Source organism: Vulpes lagopus, chromosome X (assembly GCF_018345385.1).
Source record: "Vulpes lagopus strain Blue_001 chromosome X, ASM1834538v1, whole genome shotgun sequence".
NCBI classification, from domain to species: domain Eukaryota; kingdom Metazoa; phylum Chordata; class Mammalia; order Carnivora; family Canidae; genus Vulpes; species Vulpes lagopus.
Window position 1 is genome coordinate 102,562,364 of NC_054848.1, and position 18,977 is coordinate 102,581,340.

Genomic DNA, 18,977 nt, shown 5'->3' on the forward strand with positions numbered 1-18,977 from the left:
CTCAAATTTTAAAAAGTTTTTAAATAAAAAATAAAATGGACACTTACCTAGCAGAAAAAAGAAAAAAACTATACTAATTTTAATGACTGCCTTTGGCAGGGAGAAATGCTCCACTCTCTTTCACAAGTTGGTTTATAGCTTAAAATGAGAATCATATTTTCACAAATATTGCCCCTACCACAAAATGGTAGCCTTGTCACTAGGTTCTTTGTCTCTTTATGGACTTGCTGGTAAGGCACAGCCTACAGACAGAGTTGCATAGTGGAATCTGAAGATGAGGTCTGTGGAATTGATTCTGCTACTAACTAGCTATCTAACCTTAGTTATATCAGTCTCTGGCCCTCAAACTTGCTCATCAATATAATAGGAAGGTTGTGTTTTGTTACCCAAAGACCTTTCCAGTTCTAACATTCTGCATCTAGGTGTTACTTTATATAGATTTTCTTGTCTTAAAAAATGGAATCATATTATCAATTTATTCTGCAACTTGCTTTTTCCATTTGGCAATATACCATAGACATTCTTCCAGATCAATATATATATACATATTCCAGATCTATCTATCTATCTATCTATCTATCTATCTATCTATCTATATCTGTCTGACTTTAAATGTTAGCTTGGACTGAAAAAGTAGGTACCCACAGCAGCTAGTTAACATGATTATGGCCCTTCCAGCACTAACATTCTGTTTCTAGGCATCTAAACTCCAAGGGCTATCTAATTCAACACTGATATTAATTCATTTTAAATATAAAATGAACTCCACAAGGATGTTGTGAAATGAAATCAATTTTGGATTGTTAAAAACTCCTAAGGTTGAATATCACTTCTTCACTTGATCAATCGCAGGCACTGTGAGAAACATTCCTCTGTGCATCCCACATCCCAGGCAGCTGGGTAGTGAAGCTTACCTTGTTTCAGCCTGGAAAGTGCATAAAGATTGGTTTGAAATTAAGGTAATTCTGCCAGAAATTAAGGAGAAATTCACAAACTGAAAAACAGGTCCCAAATAATATTTTCCAATGAGGATCTAAGAAAACGATACCCATTCATAGGATTTGGGATTTCAATTGAGGAAAGATAATAGAGTATAACTATTTAGAGCACAGGCCCTGGAGCCAAACTTTCTGGATTCAGACCTACATTCTGCCACCTCTTTGTTCAAGTCACTTTTTGGTCAATAATTCCTTTACCTAAGTGGGCTAATAGTAGGGCCTACTTGTAGCGTTTGATCATATAAGCAGAAACCACTCTAGTTATTTCAGGCAGGATTTAATAAAGAGAATGAGAGACCTACAAAGCCTTTGGAAGGGCTGTGAGAGGGAATGTTGGCAAGGGAATGTTGCCAACAACCTCAGATAGTTGCAGGAATTGCAAAAATCTTGGGAAGCTTTAGGGACACAAGGAAACTGCTACTAATGACCACACCAAAGTTACTGTTTCACAGAAGAATGCTCAAAAGCCACCTAAATCTTTGTTTGAAAGCTAAATATAATGCCAGGAGGACCAATGTTGGTATCTACTTCTCTTATGCTTCCTGTGAGTAACAAGACTAAATGTTACTGTCAAGAGAGTGTGGGAAATGTAGTTCCTACGTTTTACAATATAAGTAAGGTGGGGATAGTTTTTGAGACTCCTAGGTGGCTCAGTTGGTTAAGCATCTGCCTTCTGCTCAGGTTATGATCTCGGGGTCCTGGGATCAAGCTCTGAGTCAGGCTTTCTGCTCAGTGGGGAATCTGCTTCTCCCTCTACCATGCCCACCCCACTACCTGCTTGTGCTCTCTCTTGCTCTTGCTCTGTCTCTCTCTCTCTGTGTCCCTCTCAAATAAATAAACAAATAAATAAAATCATCAAAAAAGATGGGGTTGGTTTTGAATATGACTTCATAGCCCAGCTATAAGAATCATATGACTCTGGGGTGCCTGGGTGATTTAGTTGGTTGAGTGTCCAGCTCTTGATTTCAGCTCGGGTCATGATCTCAAGGTCCTGGGATTAAGCCCCAAATTGGGCTTGTGCTCAGTGGGGAGTCTGCTTAAGATTCTCTGCCTGTCCCTCTGCCTCTCCCTCACCTCTCCCTCTCTCTTTCAAATAAAAAAAATAAATCTTTTTAAAAAAAAAAAAAAAGAATTGTATGAATCAATTCATGTAAAGCACTTAGAGAATTGCCTGGCCTATATTACAAAAGAACAATAAATATTAGCTGTCATTATGATATCTGGATCACATAAGCTTAAAATGCCAGGAATTAGAGAGCCTACTTGCCTTTTAAATAGTGCATTCCAAGACTACTCCACACATGCATGCTAGCATCCATCCATACACCATTAATTCGATACATATTTATGAATCACCTACTATGCAGCAGGTACTGTGTTAGTTGCCATGGATGCAGTGGTGGGGAAAGCATATTTATTCCCTCCTTTCAATGAATTCACTCTCTAGGTGGGGATAAAGACACGTATACAACCAAAATTACTGTGTGAATTTCTATCTTTTTAGTTCTTAAGTTTATAAAGCACTTTATACACTTTATAATTTATCTTATCCTTGAATGTATATTACTTCATAACATCTTCTAAGTTTTTTTTAGAAAAGATTTACTCATTTGTTTTGGAAACAGTGAGAAAAAGGAGGAGAGAGAATCTCAAGCAGACTCCCTATCAAGCACAGAGCACCTTATGGGGCCCAATCTCACAACTGGTGAGATCATGACCCATGAGATCATGACCTGAGCCTAAATCAAAAGCCAGATGCTTAACCAACTGAACCACCTAGGTGATCCTCATATCATCTTCTAAATTTCATGACACAAATAAATAGGTGTTATAATTAATATTATGAGACTGACATTTACAGATGAAAAGTTTTAGAGTGTTTGGGATACTATCAAGGTCAGAAGTTAGCGACAAGACTAGGACCAGAATACAATTCTAGATTTATCATGGTGAAAATTTCACAGTATATGCAATATTGAATTGTTATGTTGTCACTTGAAACCAATATGATGCTATATGTCAATTATACCTCAGTAAAAAACTTAATTTAACTTAATTTTTTGAAAAAGAATACAATTCTTCTGATGCCTAGATGTTCTCTGATGAGTGCCTGATGGGTTCAAGGAATCCTTGGAAAAGAGTAGTAGAAAGAAGGCAAGACTATTGCTGAGGAGAGAAAAAACACTGTTTTCGGACTGCCTAGGTTAAAAATCTGACCCTAATACGTACTAGCTATATGACCCTGGGCAATTCCCTGCCTCAGTTTCCTCATTTATAATAGGAAGACAATCATAGGACTGACCTCATAGGGTTGTTAAGAGGAGTAAATCAGTTGATTTCTATAAAATTCTGAGAACTGTGGTTGGGACGTAAGTCCTCAATAAACATTACCTATTTTTTATTATTGTTATTATAGAGTTAGTAGTAACATTATTGAATTCTCAACTCACTCAAAAGTAGTTGGTGCTCATCTCACTGGGTGCCTTCTCTCTCTCCTCTTTTTTTTCCCCACCAGGAATACACACAGTAACTGTTTCTGGTTAAATGTGCACAGCAGTCAACAAGCCCTTTCGGTACAACATCATGATGGAGTGGGAAAAGCACATGATTAGGCGTCAGGAAGTCTGGATTCTAGTCTGGGTTCTGCCATTAATGAGCTATGAAACTCTGGGTGAATCACTTAACTTCTCTGGACTGCATGTGTCAAACAGGGGAAAAATATGTTCCTTAACCTACCTCAGAATGGTTGAAAGAGCAAATGAGATCATAGATGTTACAAAGTTAAAAGCACATTACAAATGCTACATGATGGGATTTTCATTATCCTCAGAGTTAGACTTTACATCTTCTTCTCGCTTATCCTTGACAACCACTCACTCACTGATTTTCATTGATTTTTCCTCTGAAATGTCTTTCAAATCCATCCCCTTTTCTTTGTCTTTAATGCTTATGTCTTAGTTCATGGACTCATCAACCTTTACAAGAATGACTGTAACAAGCTCCTATTTTTCTCTAATTTAATCTTACCTCTCTCTAAACTAGCCGTCCAATCAATGTCTCCAGAGTGACTTATCTAAAGGGAAAAAAAACTCAGTATGTTAATCCTCTCTTTATAATCCCACTCCTCGATTAGGAACTTCCAATAGGCTCCCTGTTGCTTATAAAATATGCAACATTATTTGAAGCCCCTGCTATCCTAGGATATTGTTTATTTCATTTCCATAGACCCCATACTCCAGGGAAACAATACTTTCCTTCTCTAAACTTTTTATGCATCTATATTACTGTACATGCTGTTCTTCCTGCCTGTGGTGCTTGGCAAAATCTTGGTCAGTTTCCAAGGGCCAGATCTATGGTCATTGCCTCAGGGAAGCCCTCCCCAGAGCTTATCCTATTCTGTTTAACCCTAGATGGTGACTTAATTCCATTTTTTCACTTAATAACATTTTGTTCAACTCCAAATTTAACATCTTTCATGTTATTTTATAATTAGTTGTTTTGGAGTGTTTATTCCCAATTAGATCATAGAACAGGAAATTTGTTTTATTCATCTCTGTCTCCCTAGCATAGTTTCTGGCACAGAGTATATGCACAATAAGAATTGGTTAAATGAATGCATGCTAAACTAATACTTCTTAGACTATCTGTGGTAAAGAACAATTGTCTTTAAAATTTCCCAGTTGCTATGACTGATATTTTATAAAATATAATTAAAATGTCACAGCAAGGTATTCACTTTAAAAGTTACCAATGTTTACTCTCAATTTTGTCCTTACCTCATTGCAAACATTTTGAGTAGCACTCAGATGATGGACTATTTACAAAGATGCTTCATTCCTAGGTCCTAAAATCTTAATACCTAAGTTGAAAAATTTCACAAGGATACATGTAAAAATAATAAGTCATCATATATTCAGAGTACAACTAAGTAAGAAATCAATAAAATAAAGCTATTTAATTAGGTACGTGCAGATATAAAATAAATCAACAGAGCAGTGAATAAGAGGATGCAATATTATATTTAGACTGCACACTTTCTATGGCAATTCAAAACTAATGTAGGAAAATTTTAGTAAAAAGCAGGATTTACAGAAACTATTCAAAATAAAGATGGCTGGGATGGGTTGGGAGACATCAAGGAAACATAAAGAGGAAAGAGGACACCTCCAGTAAACACTGTTTACAGAATTTTATAGAGTCCAAATAGATTGCAGCTACTCCTCCTTCCCCATTCATTCACTATCTTTTATTGTCACCATGCTGGGAATCCTCCCAAGAAACACAGGACTCTGAGTAATTACCCTAGAGGTGGATATACTCTTAGGTAACTTAGGAGCAGAAGTGAAGTTGATGGTGTTAGTCAAAAGTTATACAGTGTCACTATGACATAACAAAAGTTATACAGTGTCACTATGACATACTATGTCACTATGTCACTAAAGCTATACAGTCCAAAAAAAGTTATATAGTGTCACTAATGAACTATTGGAATTAGTCAATAAAAGATACTTGTATTTTAATAACATGGAAATAACACTCCAAAATGGATATACAACTTCAATTCAGTAGTGATATTTAATTGCTTTTTAGGGACTTGGTCCCTAAAGTCTCTTCATTGAAATCACTTCTTTGGAACCATAATGAATAAACTGAGAAGGTGCATCAGATAATATTTAATATTCTTCACTCCTCTTGTTCATATTTTGAACCCTTTGGAGTCCTGGATTCTAAAATATTGAGCAGAATCGAGACACAATCCATTGTAAGAGCAAGTAAAGAATATATACTCTGGCAAGAAGGAAGTAAGCCATATTTTTATCTTGAAACAAACCAACATATACATGTTGAATAGTAAGTCTTGACATGGATCTCAGGATGCCCCTGTAACTCATTCCCCTTGACAGACTCAGCACATCAGTAAGCTGATAATCGTGTAACACATAAGAGGCTATATCAGCACAACTCTTAGAGACCATAGTGGTTTTGTTTTTGTTTTTGTGGGTCTTTTTTTTTCTATTCAGGTGAGTAAAATAATTTCAATTTCAAATATATTGAAAGTTCCTCCCATGTGTCAGAAACTAAGCCAACTACTGGATTTAAAGAAATAAAATGTAAATTCTGTCTCCAGAGGGCTCACTCTGTAATCTAGCCATATTGTCTTATTTCTTTCCTCATTCACTGAATTATCCCACCCTCCATAAAAAAAGACAACCAAAGTGGTGACATTGCCATGGGTGCTACTTCCCAAGTGAAGCCTTATATAAAAATAATAATAGCTAATATGTATATATCACAAAAACTCTTTGAGATAGATACTGTAATTGCTCCAATATTACAAATGAGGAAACTAAGGTGTAAACAAGTTAAGCAAATTGCCAATGTCATACCGTGAATCGATGATGGATCCAGCATTCAAACTTGGATCCAGAATTCATGCTATTAACCACCGCTCCACACTGCCTGGTATGGATACTTAATGTCATTAAGTGTATTCTGAGCTTCTGGGAGTTTTCTGAAAAACCCAGAGAAAAAGGAGGATGCTCTAAACATTCCTTAATTTTAGTATTAAAAATAGAATGAGTCTTCCTGGGAAACATGCTTTTGCATGGTAAGTGAAACCGAGGACTTCTTTGGGAAATTCATGTGAAGGAAGGCCTTGAAGTGTGCCCCAAATATCCCTGAAAGATCAGATACTAGTGAATATATGTGTATTTCCACATATGTCTAGATAATTTAGGAAGATTTTGGCCTTCACTGAATTATTGAATAAAAATATATATATATACGGTCAGTCTGGTGAGATTTACTCAAATCATGTAAACACAAAAATGTGTTCTTTGTTTTCCAGCTATTTGTACTGGCATTTGTTCCGAGGTTGTTAAGACTATAAGACGGTGAGGATTATAAATCAAAGTAAGGCTTCATGATTCAACATACTATCATTCTGGTGTGAAGATTTAGTGCCCCTTGAAAAAGTTGGTGCCCTGAAAATCCGATTCTTGTAACACTATTAGGAAATTATGGTTGTGGTGTCACCATTGCATAAAGACAAGGTCACCTGACTCCTGCCTCAGCCTCATAACTCTATTCCAAGAAGACTTGTCCTTTCAGATTCACTCTGTTTTCTGATCCCAATTCTAGAATATAGAGCAAAAATGGGCCTTCTAATTCTCATTAGAGGTAGTCAGGGCTTCTTAGGAACACTGCCTGTAATAAGTGAACAGCTATAGTTAAAAGGTTAGCAGCTGCTAAGTATTTTTTCAGTTTATCTGCCCTTGGTTCTGATTTCTATTCAGAGCCCCCTCATTCTGTACTAGGTAATACTGAGGGTCCTGTTACAAAGTCTTACTCTACTTCCTGAATTGCTTGTCCATAAAGGTCTTGTACCTTCTGAGATATGGAGTCTGTTCTAGAAAAGAATCTGAAAAGAACACCTACATCATGAGCCTGAACGGCCCCTCTTGCTGAGCAGCTCCTGAGACAAACCTTCCTATTCACAGCCTGCACTCACCAAGGCTTGACACTTGCATCATGAGTCTGAAACTAGATCTTCTATAAATGCCCCAAACTCTGATTTGCGGCTAGAACATGATGGGAATCTTACAGGCAATCCAAAAAACGATCTTGGCCTTAATGATGAGCTGGTCTGTGATAGTATTCATACTTGAAAGAATTAGACCAACATAAATAAAAATTTGAATGGACAAAGAAGTGTGAAAAATCTTTTATTTTCAGATTCCAGTATAATACCTATTTTCTCTCTTTACTATAATACCTTCCCTTCATGCAAAGAGTAAATTGTAGGGCTAAAAAAATACAAGACATCAAAGTTCACTTCTGAATAACAGGCCATTAGTAACACTGAATACTGTGAGATACTGTTTCTTGTCATGGGCTTTTTACCTTCAAACATTTATTTCCTTCAGCCAATTCAATGTCGTCTCAGTCATGACATTAGTGTAAACAAGACAGAAGAGCCAAATAACTGGCCTTGATTCATTCAACAAACCCATATTGAACCCACATACTGTGGGTGGTAAAAATAAGGCAGTACACAGGATATTCAGAGTATCTTCCCCGTGAAAGCTGAGAATTTAGTAAGGGAGCAGAAATTGAATAATTACACAAATATATAAATACAAACTATAATAAAAGCCACACAGGAGAAACTTAGAGTGCCATAAACAACTGCAACAAAGAGATCTGATTTTGTTTTAGAGCAGTTAGGGAAGTTTTTTCTAATGAAATTTCTTTTAGGCTGAAATATTAAGGATGACTAGGAGTTCACCAGTCAAAGAGGATAGGAAGAATATTTCCTGCAGACAGAAAACAATGCACAAAAGCTCTGAAGTCAGAATGAGCTTAGAGTGCTTCATAAAGATAGTATGGCTGGAACAGGGTGAACACAAGAGACAGTGTGAGATAAGGTTAGGGTCAAATCATTTAGAGTCTGGTAGGACATGGTAAATAGGTTATATTTTATTCCAAGGCTAATTAGAACCCCTACAGTGGTTTTAAGCATGGGAAAGATATGGTGATAATCATGTATGTTTGTGAAAGGTTTCTCTGGCTGCTGTGTGGAGAAAAGACTAGAGAGAGGCAAGAATAGAAGTAGGGAGGCCTGTTATAAGATGGTGGCTCTGACTAGATAAATGTTGGCTGTGGAGATTTATAGGTAGACTTAAAATATACTCAGGGGGAGGAGCCAATAGGACTCAGTGATTGATTGCATGTGCAGGGTGGGGAAGAAATGAGAGTGAACCAGGAACAATTTTATGTTATGGATATGAGCCAGCTAAAAACAAATTTCAGGCTAATATCCATAGCAGGGAAAAAACAATTAGTAATTTTATGATTCAAGTTTAATTATATATGAGCAGTAAATTGGCACTTTTTTTAAGGGGGGAGGTACAAAGCATGTTTCATGTGGAGTCCAACCCCTCATTCTATAGATGAGGGAATTAAGACTTACAATGGGCATCGCTACTTTGCAAATTAATCCTGTGATGTGTATGAGTGTTTTATCTCCCAAATTCAAACATAAACTTCCAAGCAGTATCATTTCTTTTGTAGACATCTTTCCCTAATATCACCTGACATAAGACTGAGTACACAGCAGACCCCAATAAATGTTCCTCAGATTAAAATAAATTAAATTTATTCTTTCTCAGCAGATAGAAGAAAAACCGATATTTTGGTTACTGGTAATGGCAGTGATGTGACAGAATTCATCCTGGTGGGTTTGTCCAATCATCCAAAATCCCAGATTGCACCATGGTAGCAGTCTACCTGATTACATTAGTGAGTTAACAGTCATCATTGCTGTGGTTAGAGTTGATGGCCAGCTTCACACCCCTACACCCCTATGTATTTTTTCCTAACCAACCTGTCCTTCCTTGATTATCGCTACTCTAGCAATTTGGTGCCTTTTTTTGTTGTTCAATGGTTTAAAAGATTACCCCACCATTTCCTATACTAACTGTTATGCTCAGATGACCATTGCTCTCTTTCTGGGGATGACAGTGTCTGCTCCTTGCTGTCATGGCTTATGATAGATTCATTACAATTTCTAATCCCCTGCGTTACACCATCATTATGAACAACCAGGTCTGCATACATTTGGCCATGGTGACCTGGGCCACTGCCTTCCTTTTAGCAATAATACCAATCATTGCAATTCCTGCCCATTTTTGTGGACACAATGTCATCAATCATTTTACCTGTGAGGTCCTGGCTCTGTTGAGGTTCACTTGCTCAGACAGCCCAGTCAGACTTATTCTGGGTCTAGTCATTGGCATCTTCACACTGCCTCTGCCTTTCACCTTCATTCTCATCTCCTATACTTGCACTGTGGTTGCTGTGCTAAGGATCCACTGTGCAGAAGCCAGGCTCAAAACTTTCTCCACCTGTGGATCCCACCTGACTGTGGTCACCATATTTTATGGAACAGCTATCTACATGTACCTGAAACCTCAGTCAAGAGAATCTCAGGGCCAGGGTAAAGACATCTCTGGGATTTTATGGCATTGTAACCCCTATGTTGAACCCCCTCATTTACACCTTGAGAAACAAAGATGTGAAAGATGCTCTAAGAGAAATGACAAGGAAGAAAGAACCCTAAAAAGAACATGAATATCCCATGGAGGTTCATCTAACCAACAGCTTGACATGGACTTGTATAAATTACAAGGTATAAATATGAAACAATATTTTAGTAAGGTCATTTGTTTCAAATGTATTTTTTTCCTATTTCCAACAAGCATGTGATAAAGAACATCCTGCCACTGAAAAAGGCATGTTAAACATCTACAATACTATCCATTTAAGTAATAAATTATACAGGACAATCTTGTAGGAGAGTTTATAAAACAAAATAATAATTCTGTTTTAGTCCTATGTAGTTTTATGTTGTTTTACTGAATGAGAAATATTTCAATATTCTAAGATTCTCTTTTATAGAGTTATCCTCTATAACAAGAATTCTATCCTCTAGAACAAGTTGCACAATGGACAGTTCTTCACTCAACGCTTTTTGTATGAGGTATACCATTACCCAGGCTTCAGAGTGATGAATGTGAGTGGGTAGAGAGGAAAATTACTGAACTTCCAAATAGAAGGTCTTCTGATGAAACAAGAAACCCTTAAAGACTGTGTAGATACTTTTTTAGTATATGTGCTGCCCAAGTGAGCACATGTGTAGATACTGAGGACCAGAAATGATGACCCTATGGAATCTACAATTACATGTCTTAATATGTAGACAGGGCCCCATTTTCTCTGTCAACGTCTACTACTCCTGAATAATTTCATGCAGCTTCCAAAGTGGACCTCACAAACAGCAAATTTAGGTCCTTTAAAACTCCCTAAAAAACAAGCAAATTTGTACTGTATTTTTGAATTATAAAAATTATAGTGTTCATTGTTTTTAACACAAAGAGCAGGCAGAGAAAAAAAAACCACCTATTATCCCCACATTCAATGGGGCTTGCATGGGTTATATAATCCAGTAGACATATTTAAGTCTGCCACTCACAGTAGTATGGGATTTAGTTAGTTCATTGTCATCTCTCAGCTTCAATATTCTCATCTGTGAAATGTGGATTATAAGAGTACCTACCCCAAAAAGTTGTTTTGAGAATGAAATGAGATTATGCAGGTTAAGTTTCTATCATGTTTAGCATGTGGTGAACACTGAATACATGTCAGCCAAAAAAGAAAAAAAAATGTCAATCCACTCTCTAACATCCAAACCAATTGTCTGAGTGTTCATTTGTGTAGGTCTGTACCAATAATGACTGTATCATTTAAAAATGATCCATGGTAATATGATAGACTGAAAAAAATAAGTTCTCACTGTTTTCTTAATGTGAATTTATCTTATTAGAGATGAGGCTGAAAGTTTCCCAAGTTCATTGGTCATTTGTATTTTAAGACAAATTCAGGATCAAAATGACAATGAACCAGTACAATTTTGGAAACAGAAAATGCTGCAGTCAGTTGCTTATGGCTAATAAAAAGCTCCCAAAATCATTTCAACACTGACCGTCTCCACCACTGTTTCCAGATACATCCTGACAGGTAGATAGATCCCCAGTTTGATAAGTTCTATTTCACTCTGTAAGCAAGCGATTGATACCTAATCAGTCAACAACACAAGCTGACAGAAGGCTATTGTAAATGAAAATGAAAATAATAAAAATGTGGGAACCCCAACAGAGAACGTTTTAGAGAGGGAATCTATGGTGTTATGCAAATTTTGTTGTAACATTACTGATTTAATCTTGAACAAATTATTCTGTAAGTTTTATTTCTGGCATTTATAATAATTTTCATTTAACCTAAGGCACTCCTAAAACAAAAGGGAGGCAACTAACAAGAAATGGTGAGCAGATACAGTCAAACACTAGAGGGGCGAAACAAACATGATTCCTCAAAAGGAAGGAAAAAAGGAGCAAAACTGCAAACCTAATAATTATTGGAGTTTGATCATTTTCATTAGAGACTAAGAAGAGGTAGAGAAGAACAAGCAATGAGATGTGACTTTTGCTGACAGAGAGAAATTTATTGGGGAGAGGCAGGGACCTTTTTAGCTGCAAGAGAAAATTAGACAGGTGAACTAATGTCTTCCCTTTTGATTACCTCAGGAAGATGTTAGACAGGGTTCTCTCTAGAGAAAGAAATATTTTACATCTGGAAGTGGAGAACAAGCTGCAGGAAGATTTCTGACACAAAATCAAGACTGGATGAATAGAAAGTGTAAGAGATTATAAGAACAACTAATCAGAGATGCATGCATAAGGTGCTTTTCTATTAAATGTATATTGTGAACATTGTCTTCTTCAAATCTCCCTTGTATTACTAAATAAACAAGTTTGAGTTATAATAAGCAGGAAATACTTTGGAACTACGAATGCCTTAGGAAATGTTTCAATTTCTTATCTCTGCCAAGCAGCACTTATGACTTGCAGCTGATAATAGGCAACTCTGCCTCCTCACACACCACCTTCTCATGAGGTGTGCCAAAATCACAAGGCGACATCTTAGAAGGTTGAACTGACCTCTTAAAAATCGACGTAACTGAGAAAAGAGCTTCATGCTGTGTACTGGCAGCAGCAGAGTGAAGAAAATGCACTTGAGACCCACCTGGAAGTGTTCAAAGGAAAGAAATTTAAATTTTTCAAGAGCTAAGAATATATCATTGAGTTTTGAGTGAGTTTGTCAACACCAGTACTATGTAATAAGAAAATGAAGTTAATTAGCTGCAGAACACTCCTTGAGTTTCTACAAGTCACGAAAGCAGAACGATTAAATCTTCTCTGTTCATCATACGGAAAGGAGCACACAGAAAATTGTTCACTTATTCCTGCAATATTTTTGTTGTCGTTATTTTGATTAAACTATTCGCCAGATAGTTTTTCATTAATATATTTGAGTCAATGACCCTGTATACCGGTATTTGCCATCTCACATATACATAAAGACTTGCATACCCAGATTTTATTGTTACAAAGACCTCATTTTAATTCAGGCTTTTGAGATTTAAAAGACCATTTCTTACCTGTATCTGCCTGGCTCAGTCAGTAGAGCATGTGACTCTTGATCTCGGAGGTGTGAGTTCAAGTCCCATGTTGGGCATAAGGCCTACTTAAAATTAAAAATAAAATGAAAGACTTTAGCTATGCAACCCATGGGTATATTATTTTAACCTCTCTGATACCCCTGTCCTCATTTATGCAATTGATAATAATAGCAATAGTCATAATAGTAATAATAGTCTCTACTTCATAGGATTGCTATGAGGATCAAATAATAAACCATATAAAACACCTAGCACAGTATTGTCAAATAGGAAGCAAATGAAAATGTTAGCTATTTTTACTATTCTTTTTTAAAAAGGTTTTATTTATTTATTCACAAGAGACACAGAGAGAGAGGCAGAGACATAAGCAGAGGGAGAAGCAGGCTCTCCACCCGGAGCCTGATGCAGGACTCAATCCCAGGACTCTGGGATCATGTCTCAACCACTGAGCCACCCAGGTGCCCTATTTTTACTATTTTTTTTACTATTCTTACCATCATTAACATTATATAACTCTAGCACAAAGATGCCTGTACATTGAATTGCCCAGTTTATTCTGTGTGCAGCAAAGTTATCATGCTCTACTTGGCTGAAGCCCATACATGGAATTATGGAAAGCATACACAGGTATGTATCCCTGGCTGTAAGTGTTGGAAGTTATTTAACACTTTGCCTCTTTTTATTCCTTACTTTACTTATTCAAAACAAAACATATTGAGTATCTTCTATGTGTTAGGTAATTTTCTAGTACTGGGAATCTGCAGTGAAAAAGACAAAGTTCCTGATCTTAGGTACTAAACATTTTAATAGAAAAACAGATATTAAACAGATTATCACATATAAAAATAAAAGACTTTCTCCGATTGACTTATTTCACTCAGCATAATACCCTCCAGTTCCATCCACGTTGAAGCAAATGGTGGGTATTTGTCGTTTCTAATGGCTGAGTAATATTCCATTGTATACATAAACCACATCTTCTTTATCCATTCATCTTTCGATGGACACCGAGGCTCCTTCCACAGTTTGGCTCTCGTGGCCATTGCTGATAGAAACATCGGGGTGCAGGTGTCCCGACGTTTCATTGCATCTGAATCTTTGGGGCAAACAGTGTATGTTCTCATTCATTTGGGGAATATGAATAATAGTGAAAGGGAATATAAAGGAAGGGAGAAGAAATGTTGGGAAATATCAGGAAGGGAGACAGAACATAAAGACTCCTAACTCGGGTAAACGAACTAGGGGTGGTGGAAGGGGAGGAGGGCGGGTGTTGGAGGGGAATGGGTGACGGGCACTGAGGTGGACACTTGACGGGATGAGCACTGGTTGTTTTTCTGTATGTTGGTAAATTGAACACCAATAAAAATTAATTTAAAAATAAAAAAAATAATAAAATTAAAAAAAAATAAAATAAAATGAGTTCTTTAAAAAAAAATAAAAAAAAATAAAAGACTTTAAAAAGCATGATAAGTACTCTGAAGGAAACAAACTGGAAGCTGGGGTGATCTGTGAAATCTATTTTGAATCAGTAAGATTAAGATCTCTCAGAAGGAGTAATATTTAAACTGAAACTGAAGATCCATTAAATGCTATTGTGAAGTTTGAAGAGTTGAGGAAATGAACGTACTGGAATGAGGGAAAAAATACAAAGGCCCTAAAGAAAGAGCCGGGCATGTTTAAGGAACAGAAAGGAGACTCTTAACTCTAGGAAACAAACTGAGGGTTGCTGGAGGGGAGGTGGGTGGGGGGATTAGGTAACTGGGTGATGGACATTAAGGAGGGTACTTTATGTAATGAGCACTGAGTGTTATACACAACTGATGAAATCACTAAATTCTACCCCTAAACTAATAAATACACTATATGTTACCTAAATTGGATTTAAATTTAAAAAAAGAAGACAAGTGTAGCTACAACTAAGTGAGCAAGGGAATGGGTAGGTGGTATAACACCCATTCCTTCCTTCCCTCAAACAGCAGATAAACACAAACACACGAATGTATGTTTAATAAAGACACACAGAGAAATATAAAGAAATAGGGAACATATTGTGTGTACCAGGCATTGTTCTACATTGTTCTAGGTTTTTGGGATACATCAGTGAGTAAAAATGTCTCCATACTCTTGAAGCTTATGGTATAGTGCAAGAACATAAGCCATAAACAAAAATCATGTGGTATGTTTTTTAAAAATAAAAGCATCGTAACAGGGATGAGGAAAGACAGGATAGGCACTTCAAATTTAAATAGGGTGATCATAAAAGTCCTAACTAAGAATTTGGAACTTGAACAAAGAGGGGAGAAGTATGTGAATATGTAGGAAAATAATATTCGAGGCAAAGGCACAAACGCAGGAAAATGCATAATATATTTGAAGAACACCAAGGAAGCTATGTGGCTGTACAGGAGTGAACGAAAAGGAGAAAAGCAGCAGATGAGCTCAGAAAGGAACAAACTCAGAAAGTCCTTTTTGCTGTAAGGACTTAAGCATTTTGTAAAAGCTTTATTGAGATATAATTCACATGCCAGAATTTCACCATTTTTAAATTGCACAATTCAATGGCATTTAGTACATTGACTAAGATGTGTAATCATCATGACTATCTGATTCCAGAACATTTTTGTCATCCCAAAAAGAAACCTTGTACACATTATCCATTACTCCCCATTTTCCCTACCCCCAGCCTCCAGCAACCAGAAATGTACTTTCTGCCTCTGAATTTCCCTATTCAAGACATTTTATGTAAATGAAATCATGCAATATATGACTTCTTTAACTTAGCATAATGTTTTCAAGGTTTTTTTATGTTGATTAATGTTTTATAGCTGAATCATATTCCATTATATGGATATACCAAATTTTATCTATTCATCCAGTCCTTCTCGCTATATTTTCAGAAATAATAAGCTTTAGGATACACATGTATCTGCAACACTACAGAAATATGGGTACCCATACCACAGCAATATATGAAGTTTCTAATTCCTCCACATTTTAGCCAATGCAATAAGCTATTCACCTAGTTTATTACACCATCTTAGTGGACCAAAATTGGTATCTCATTGTGATTTTGACTGGCATTTTCCTAATAACTAATGATGTTGTGCATCTTTTTATGTGCTTATTTTTCATTTGTTTATCTTCTTTGGAGAAATGTATTTTCAGATCCTTTGCCCATGTTTAATGGGGTTATTATTGACTTGTAAGAGCTCTTCACATAATTATATAAATCCCTATTCAATATCTAATTTGAAAATATTTTTCCCATTCTATGGGTTGTCTTTGTTTCCTAGTAGTATCCTTTGAAGCACAAAAGCTTTTTATTTTGATGTCAAGTTTGTTGGTTTTTTTTGTGTGTGGCTTGTGATTTTGCTACCATATCTAAGAAATCACTACCTAATATTTAGGCCTATGTCACAAATATTTATACCCAAATATTTATGTCTATGTTTGTTCTAAGAGTTGCAAAATTTTAACTCTGACAATTAAGACTGGTTCTTGTTTGTTTGTGTTTGTTTGTTTGTTTTTTAATTAATTTTTATTGGTGTTCAATTTACCAACATACAGAAAAACACCCAGTGCTCATCCCGTCAGGTGTCCACCTCAGTGCCCGTCACCCATTCGCCTCCAACACCCGCCCTCCTCCCCCCTTCCACCACCCCTAGTTCGTTTCCCCGAGTTAGGAGTCTTTATGTTCTGTCTCCCTTCCTGATATTTCCCAACATTTCTTCTCCCTTCCTTTATATTCCCTTTCACTATTATTTATATTCCCCAAATGAATGAGAACATACACTGCTTGTCCTTCTCCGATTGACTTATTTCACTCAGCATAATACCCTGGCTCCACCACCCAATGCAGGGCTCCAACTCAAGACTCAGATCAAGATCTGAGCTAAGAGTCAGATGTTTTTTGTTTGTTTGTTTGTTTGTTTTTGTATTCATGAGAGGCAGAAACAAAGGCAGAGAGAGAAGCAGGCTCCATGCAGGGAGCCCGACGTGGGATTTGATCCTGAGTCCAGGATCAGGCCCTGGGCGGAAGGCGGCGCTAAACTGCTGAGCCCCGCCCCCGGGTTTCCAAGAGTCAGATGTTTAAACAACTGAGCCACCCAGGTGTACAAGGACTTTGGTCTATTGTGAGTTAACTTTTGTATATGATGGTGGAGGGGGGGGGTCAATTTCTTCTTTTTTTGCATGTGCTTATTCACTTGTCCAAACACAATTTGTAGAAAAGATTATTGTCTACAGTGTCCTCCACTGAATTGTCTTGGCACCTGTGTCTATAATAAACTGACCGTAAATATATGGGTTTATTACTAGATGTTTGATTCTACTCCACTGATCAATAAGTCTGCCCTTATACAGTACCACACAGTTTTTTGTTTTGTTTTTTTTTTTTTTTGAGTATAGTTGACACTATACTCAGTATGTTGCATTAGTTTCAGGTGGAAACTACACAGCGATTCAACTGCTATATATGTTATGCTATGCTCACCACAAATGTATCCACCGCCTGTTGCCATACAATGTTATTGCAATATCGTTAACTATATTCCTTATGCTGTGCCTTTTATTCCCATGACTTACTCATTCCATAACTGGAAGCCTGTATCTCCCACTTACCTTCATCCATTTTGTTCATCCTCCCACCTCTCTCCCCTCTGGCAACCATCAATCTGTCCTCTGTATTTACAGGTCTGATTCTGCTTTTTGTTTGTTTATTCATTTAATTTTTTTAGATTCCACCTAGGAGTTAGATCATATGGTAGTTGTCTTTCTCGGTATGCTTATTTCACTTAGCATAATACCCTGCAGGTCCATCCACGTTGTCTCAAGTGGCAAGATCTCACTCGTTTTTATGGTGAGTAATGCTCCATTATATGTATGTACACCACATCTTTATCCATTCATCTACCCATAGACACTTGGGTTGCTTCTATTATCTTGGCTATTGTAAATAATGCTGCAATAAACATAAGGTGCATATGTCTCTTTGAATTAGTGTCTTCATTTCCTATGGTAAATGCCCACTAGTGGAATTACTGGATAATGCAGTATTTCTATCTGTAATACTGTTTCCTACAGTGTCTGCACCAGCTTACATTCCCACCAACAGTGCACAAGGGTTCTTTCTTCTCTACTTCCTTGCCAACACTTGTTATTTCTTATCTTTTTTATTCTAGCTGTTCTGACAGGTGTAAGGTGATATCTCATTGTGGCTTTGATTTGCCCTGAAGATTAATGATGTTGAGCATTTTTTTCATGTGTTTATTGGCCATGTGTATATCTTCTTTGGGAAAATATTTTTTCAGATTTTCTGATATTTTAATCAGATTATTTGGGGGTTTTGGGTTTTTTAAAGATTTCATTTATTTACTCATGAGAGACAGAGAGAGAGAGAGAGAGGCAGAAACACATGCAAAAGGAGAAGCAGGCTCCATGCAGGGAACCTGACACAGGACTCGATCCCGGGACTCCAGGATCATGCCCTGGGCCAAAGGCAGGTGCCAAATCGCTGAGTCACCCAGGGATCCCAATTTTTTATGTTGAGTTATACAAGCTCTTTATATAGTTTGAATATATCAGAACATTATCAGACATATCATTTCCAAATATCTTCTACCATTCAGTAGTTTGCCTGTTAGTTTTGTTGGTTTCCTTTGTTATGCAAAGCTTTTTATTTTGGTGTAGTCCCAACAGTTAATTTTTCTTTTGTTTCCCTTGTCTAAGTAGACATATCTAGAAAAATCTTGCGAACATTGAGGAAATTACTGTTTATGTTTTCTCCTAGGAATTTTAGTTTCAGGTCTCACATTTAGGTCTTTAATTCATTTTGAGTTCATTCTTTTGTATAGTGTAAGAAAGTGGTCCAGTTCTATTCTTTTGCCTGTAGCTCTCCAATT

The 18,977-nt window shown here is 36.8% G+C and overlaps 1 protein-coding gene across 1 annotated transcript in view; it reads left to right on the top strand.

Moving 5' to 3' along the window:
- Positions 1-6,397: 6,397 nt before the first annotated feature.
- LOC121482669 (olfactory receptor 13H1-like) overlaps positions 6,398-18,977 on the top strand; it is a 69,655-nt gene continuing 57,075 nt past the window's right edge. The window contains 4 exon segments of the mRNA XM_041740488.1: positions 6,398-6,461; positions 9,453-9,519; positions 9,521-9,996; positions 13,850-13,854. Of these exon segments, the coding sequence (XP_041596422.1) occupies positions 6,398-6,461; positions 9,453-9,519; positions 9,521-9,996; positions 13,850-13,854 (612 nt within the window).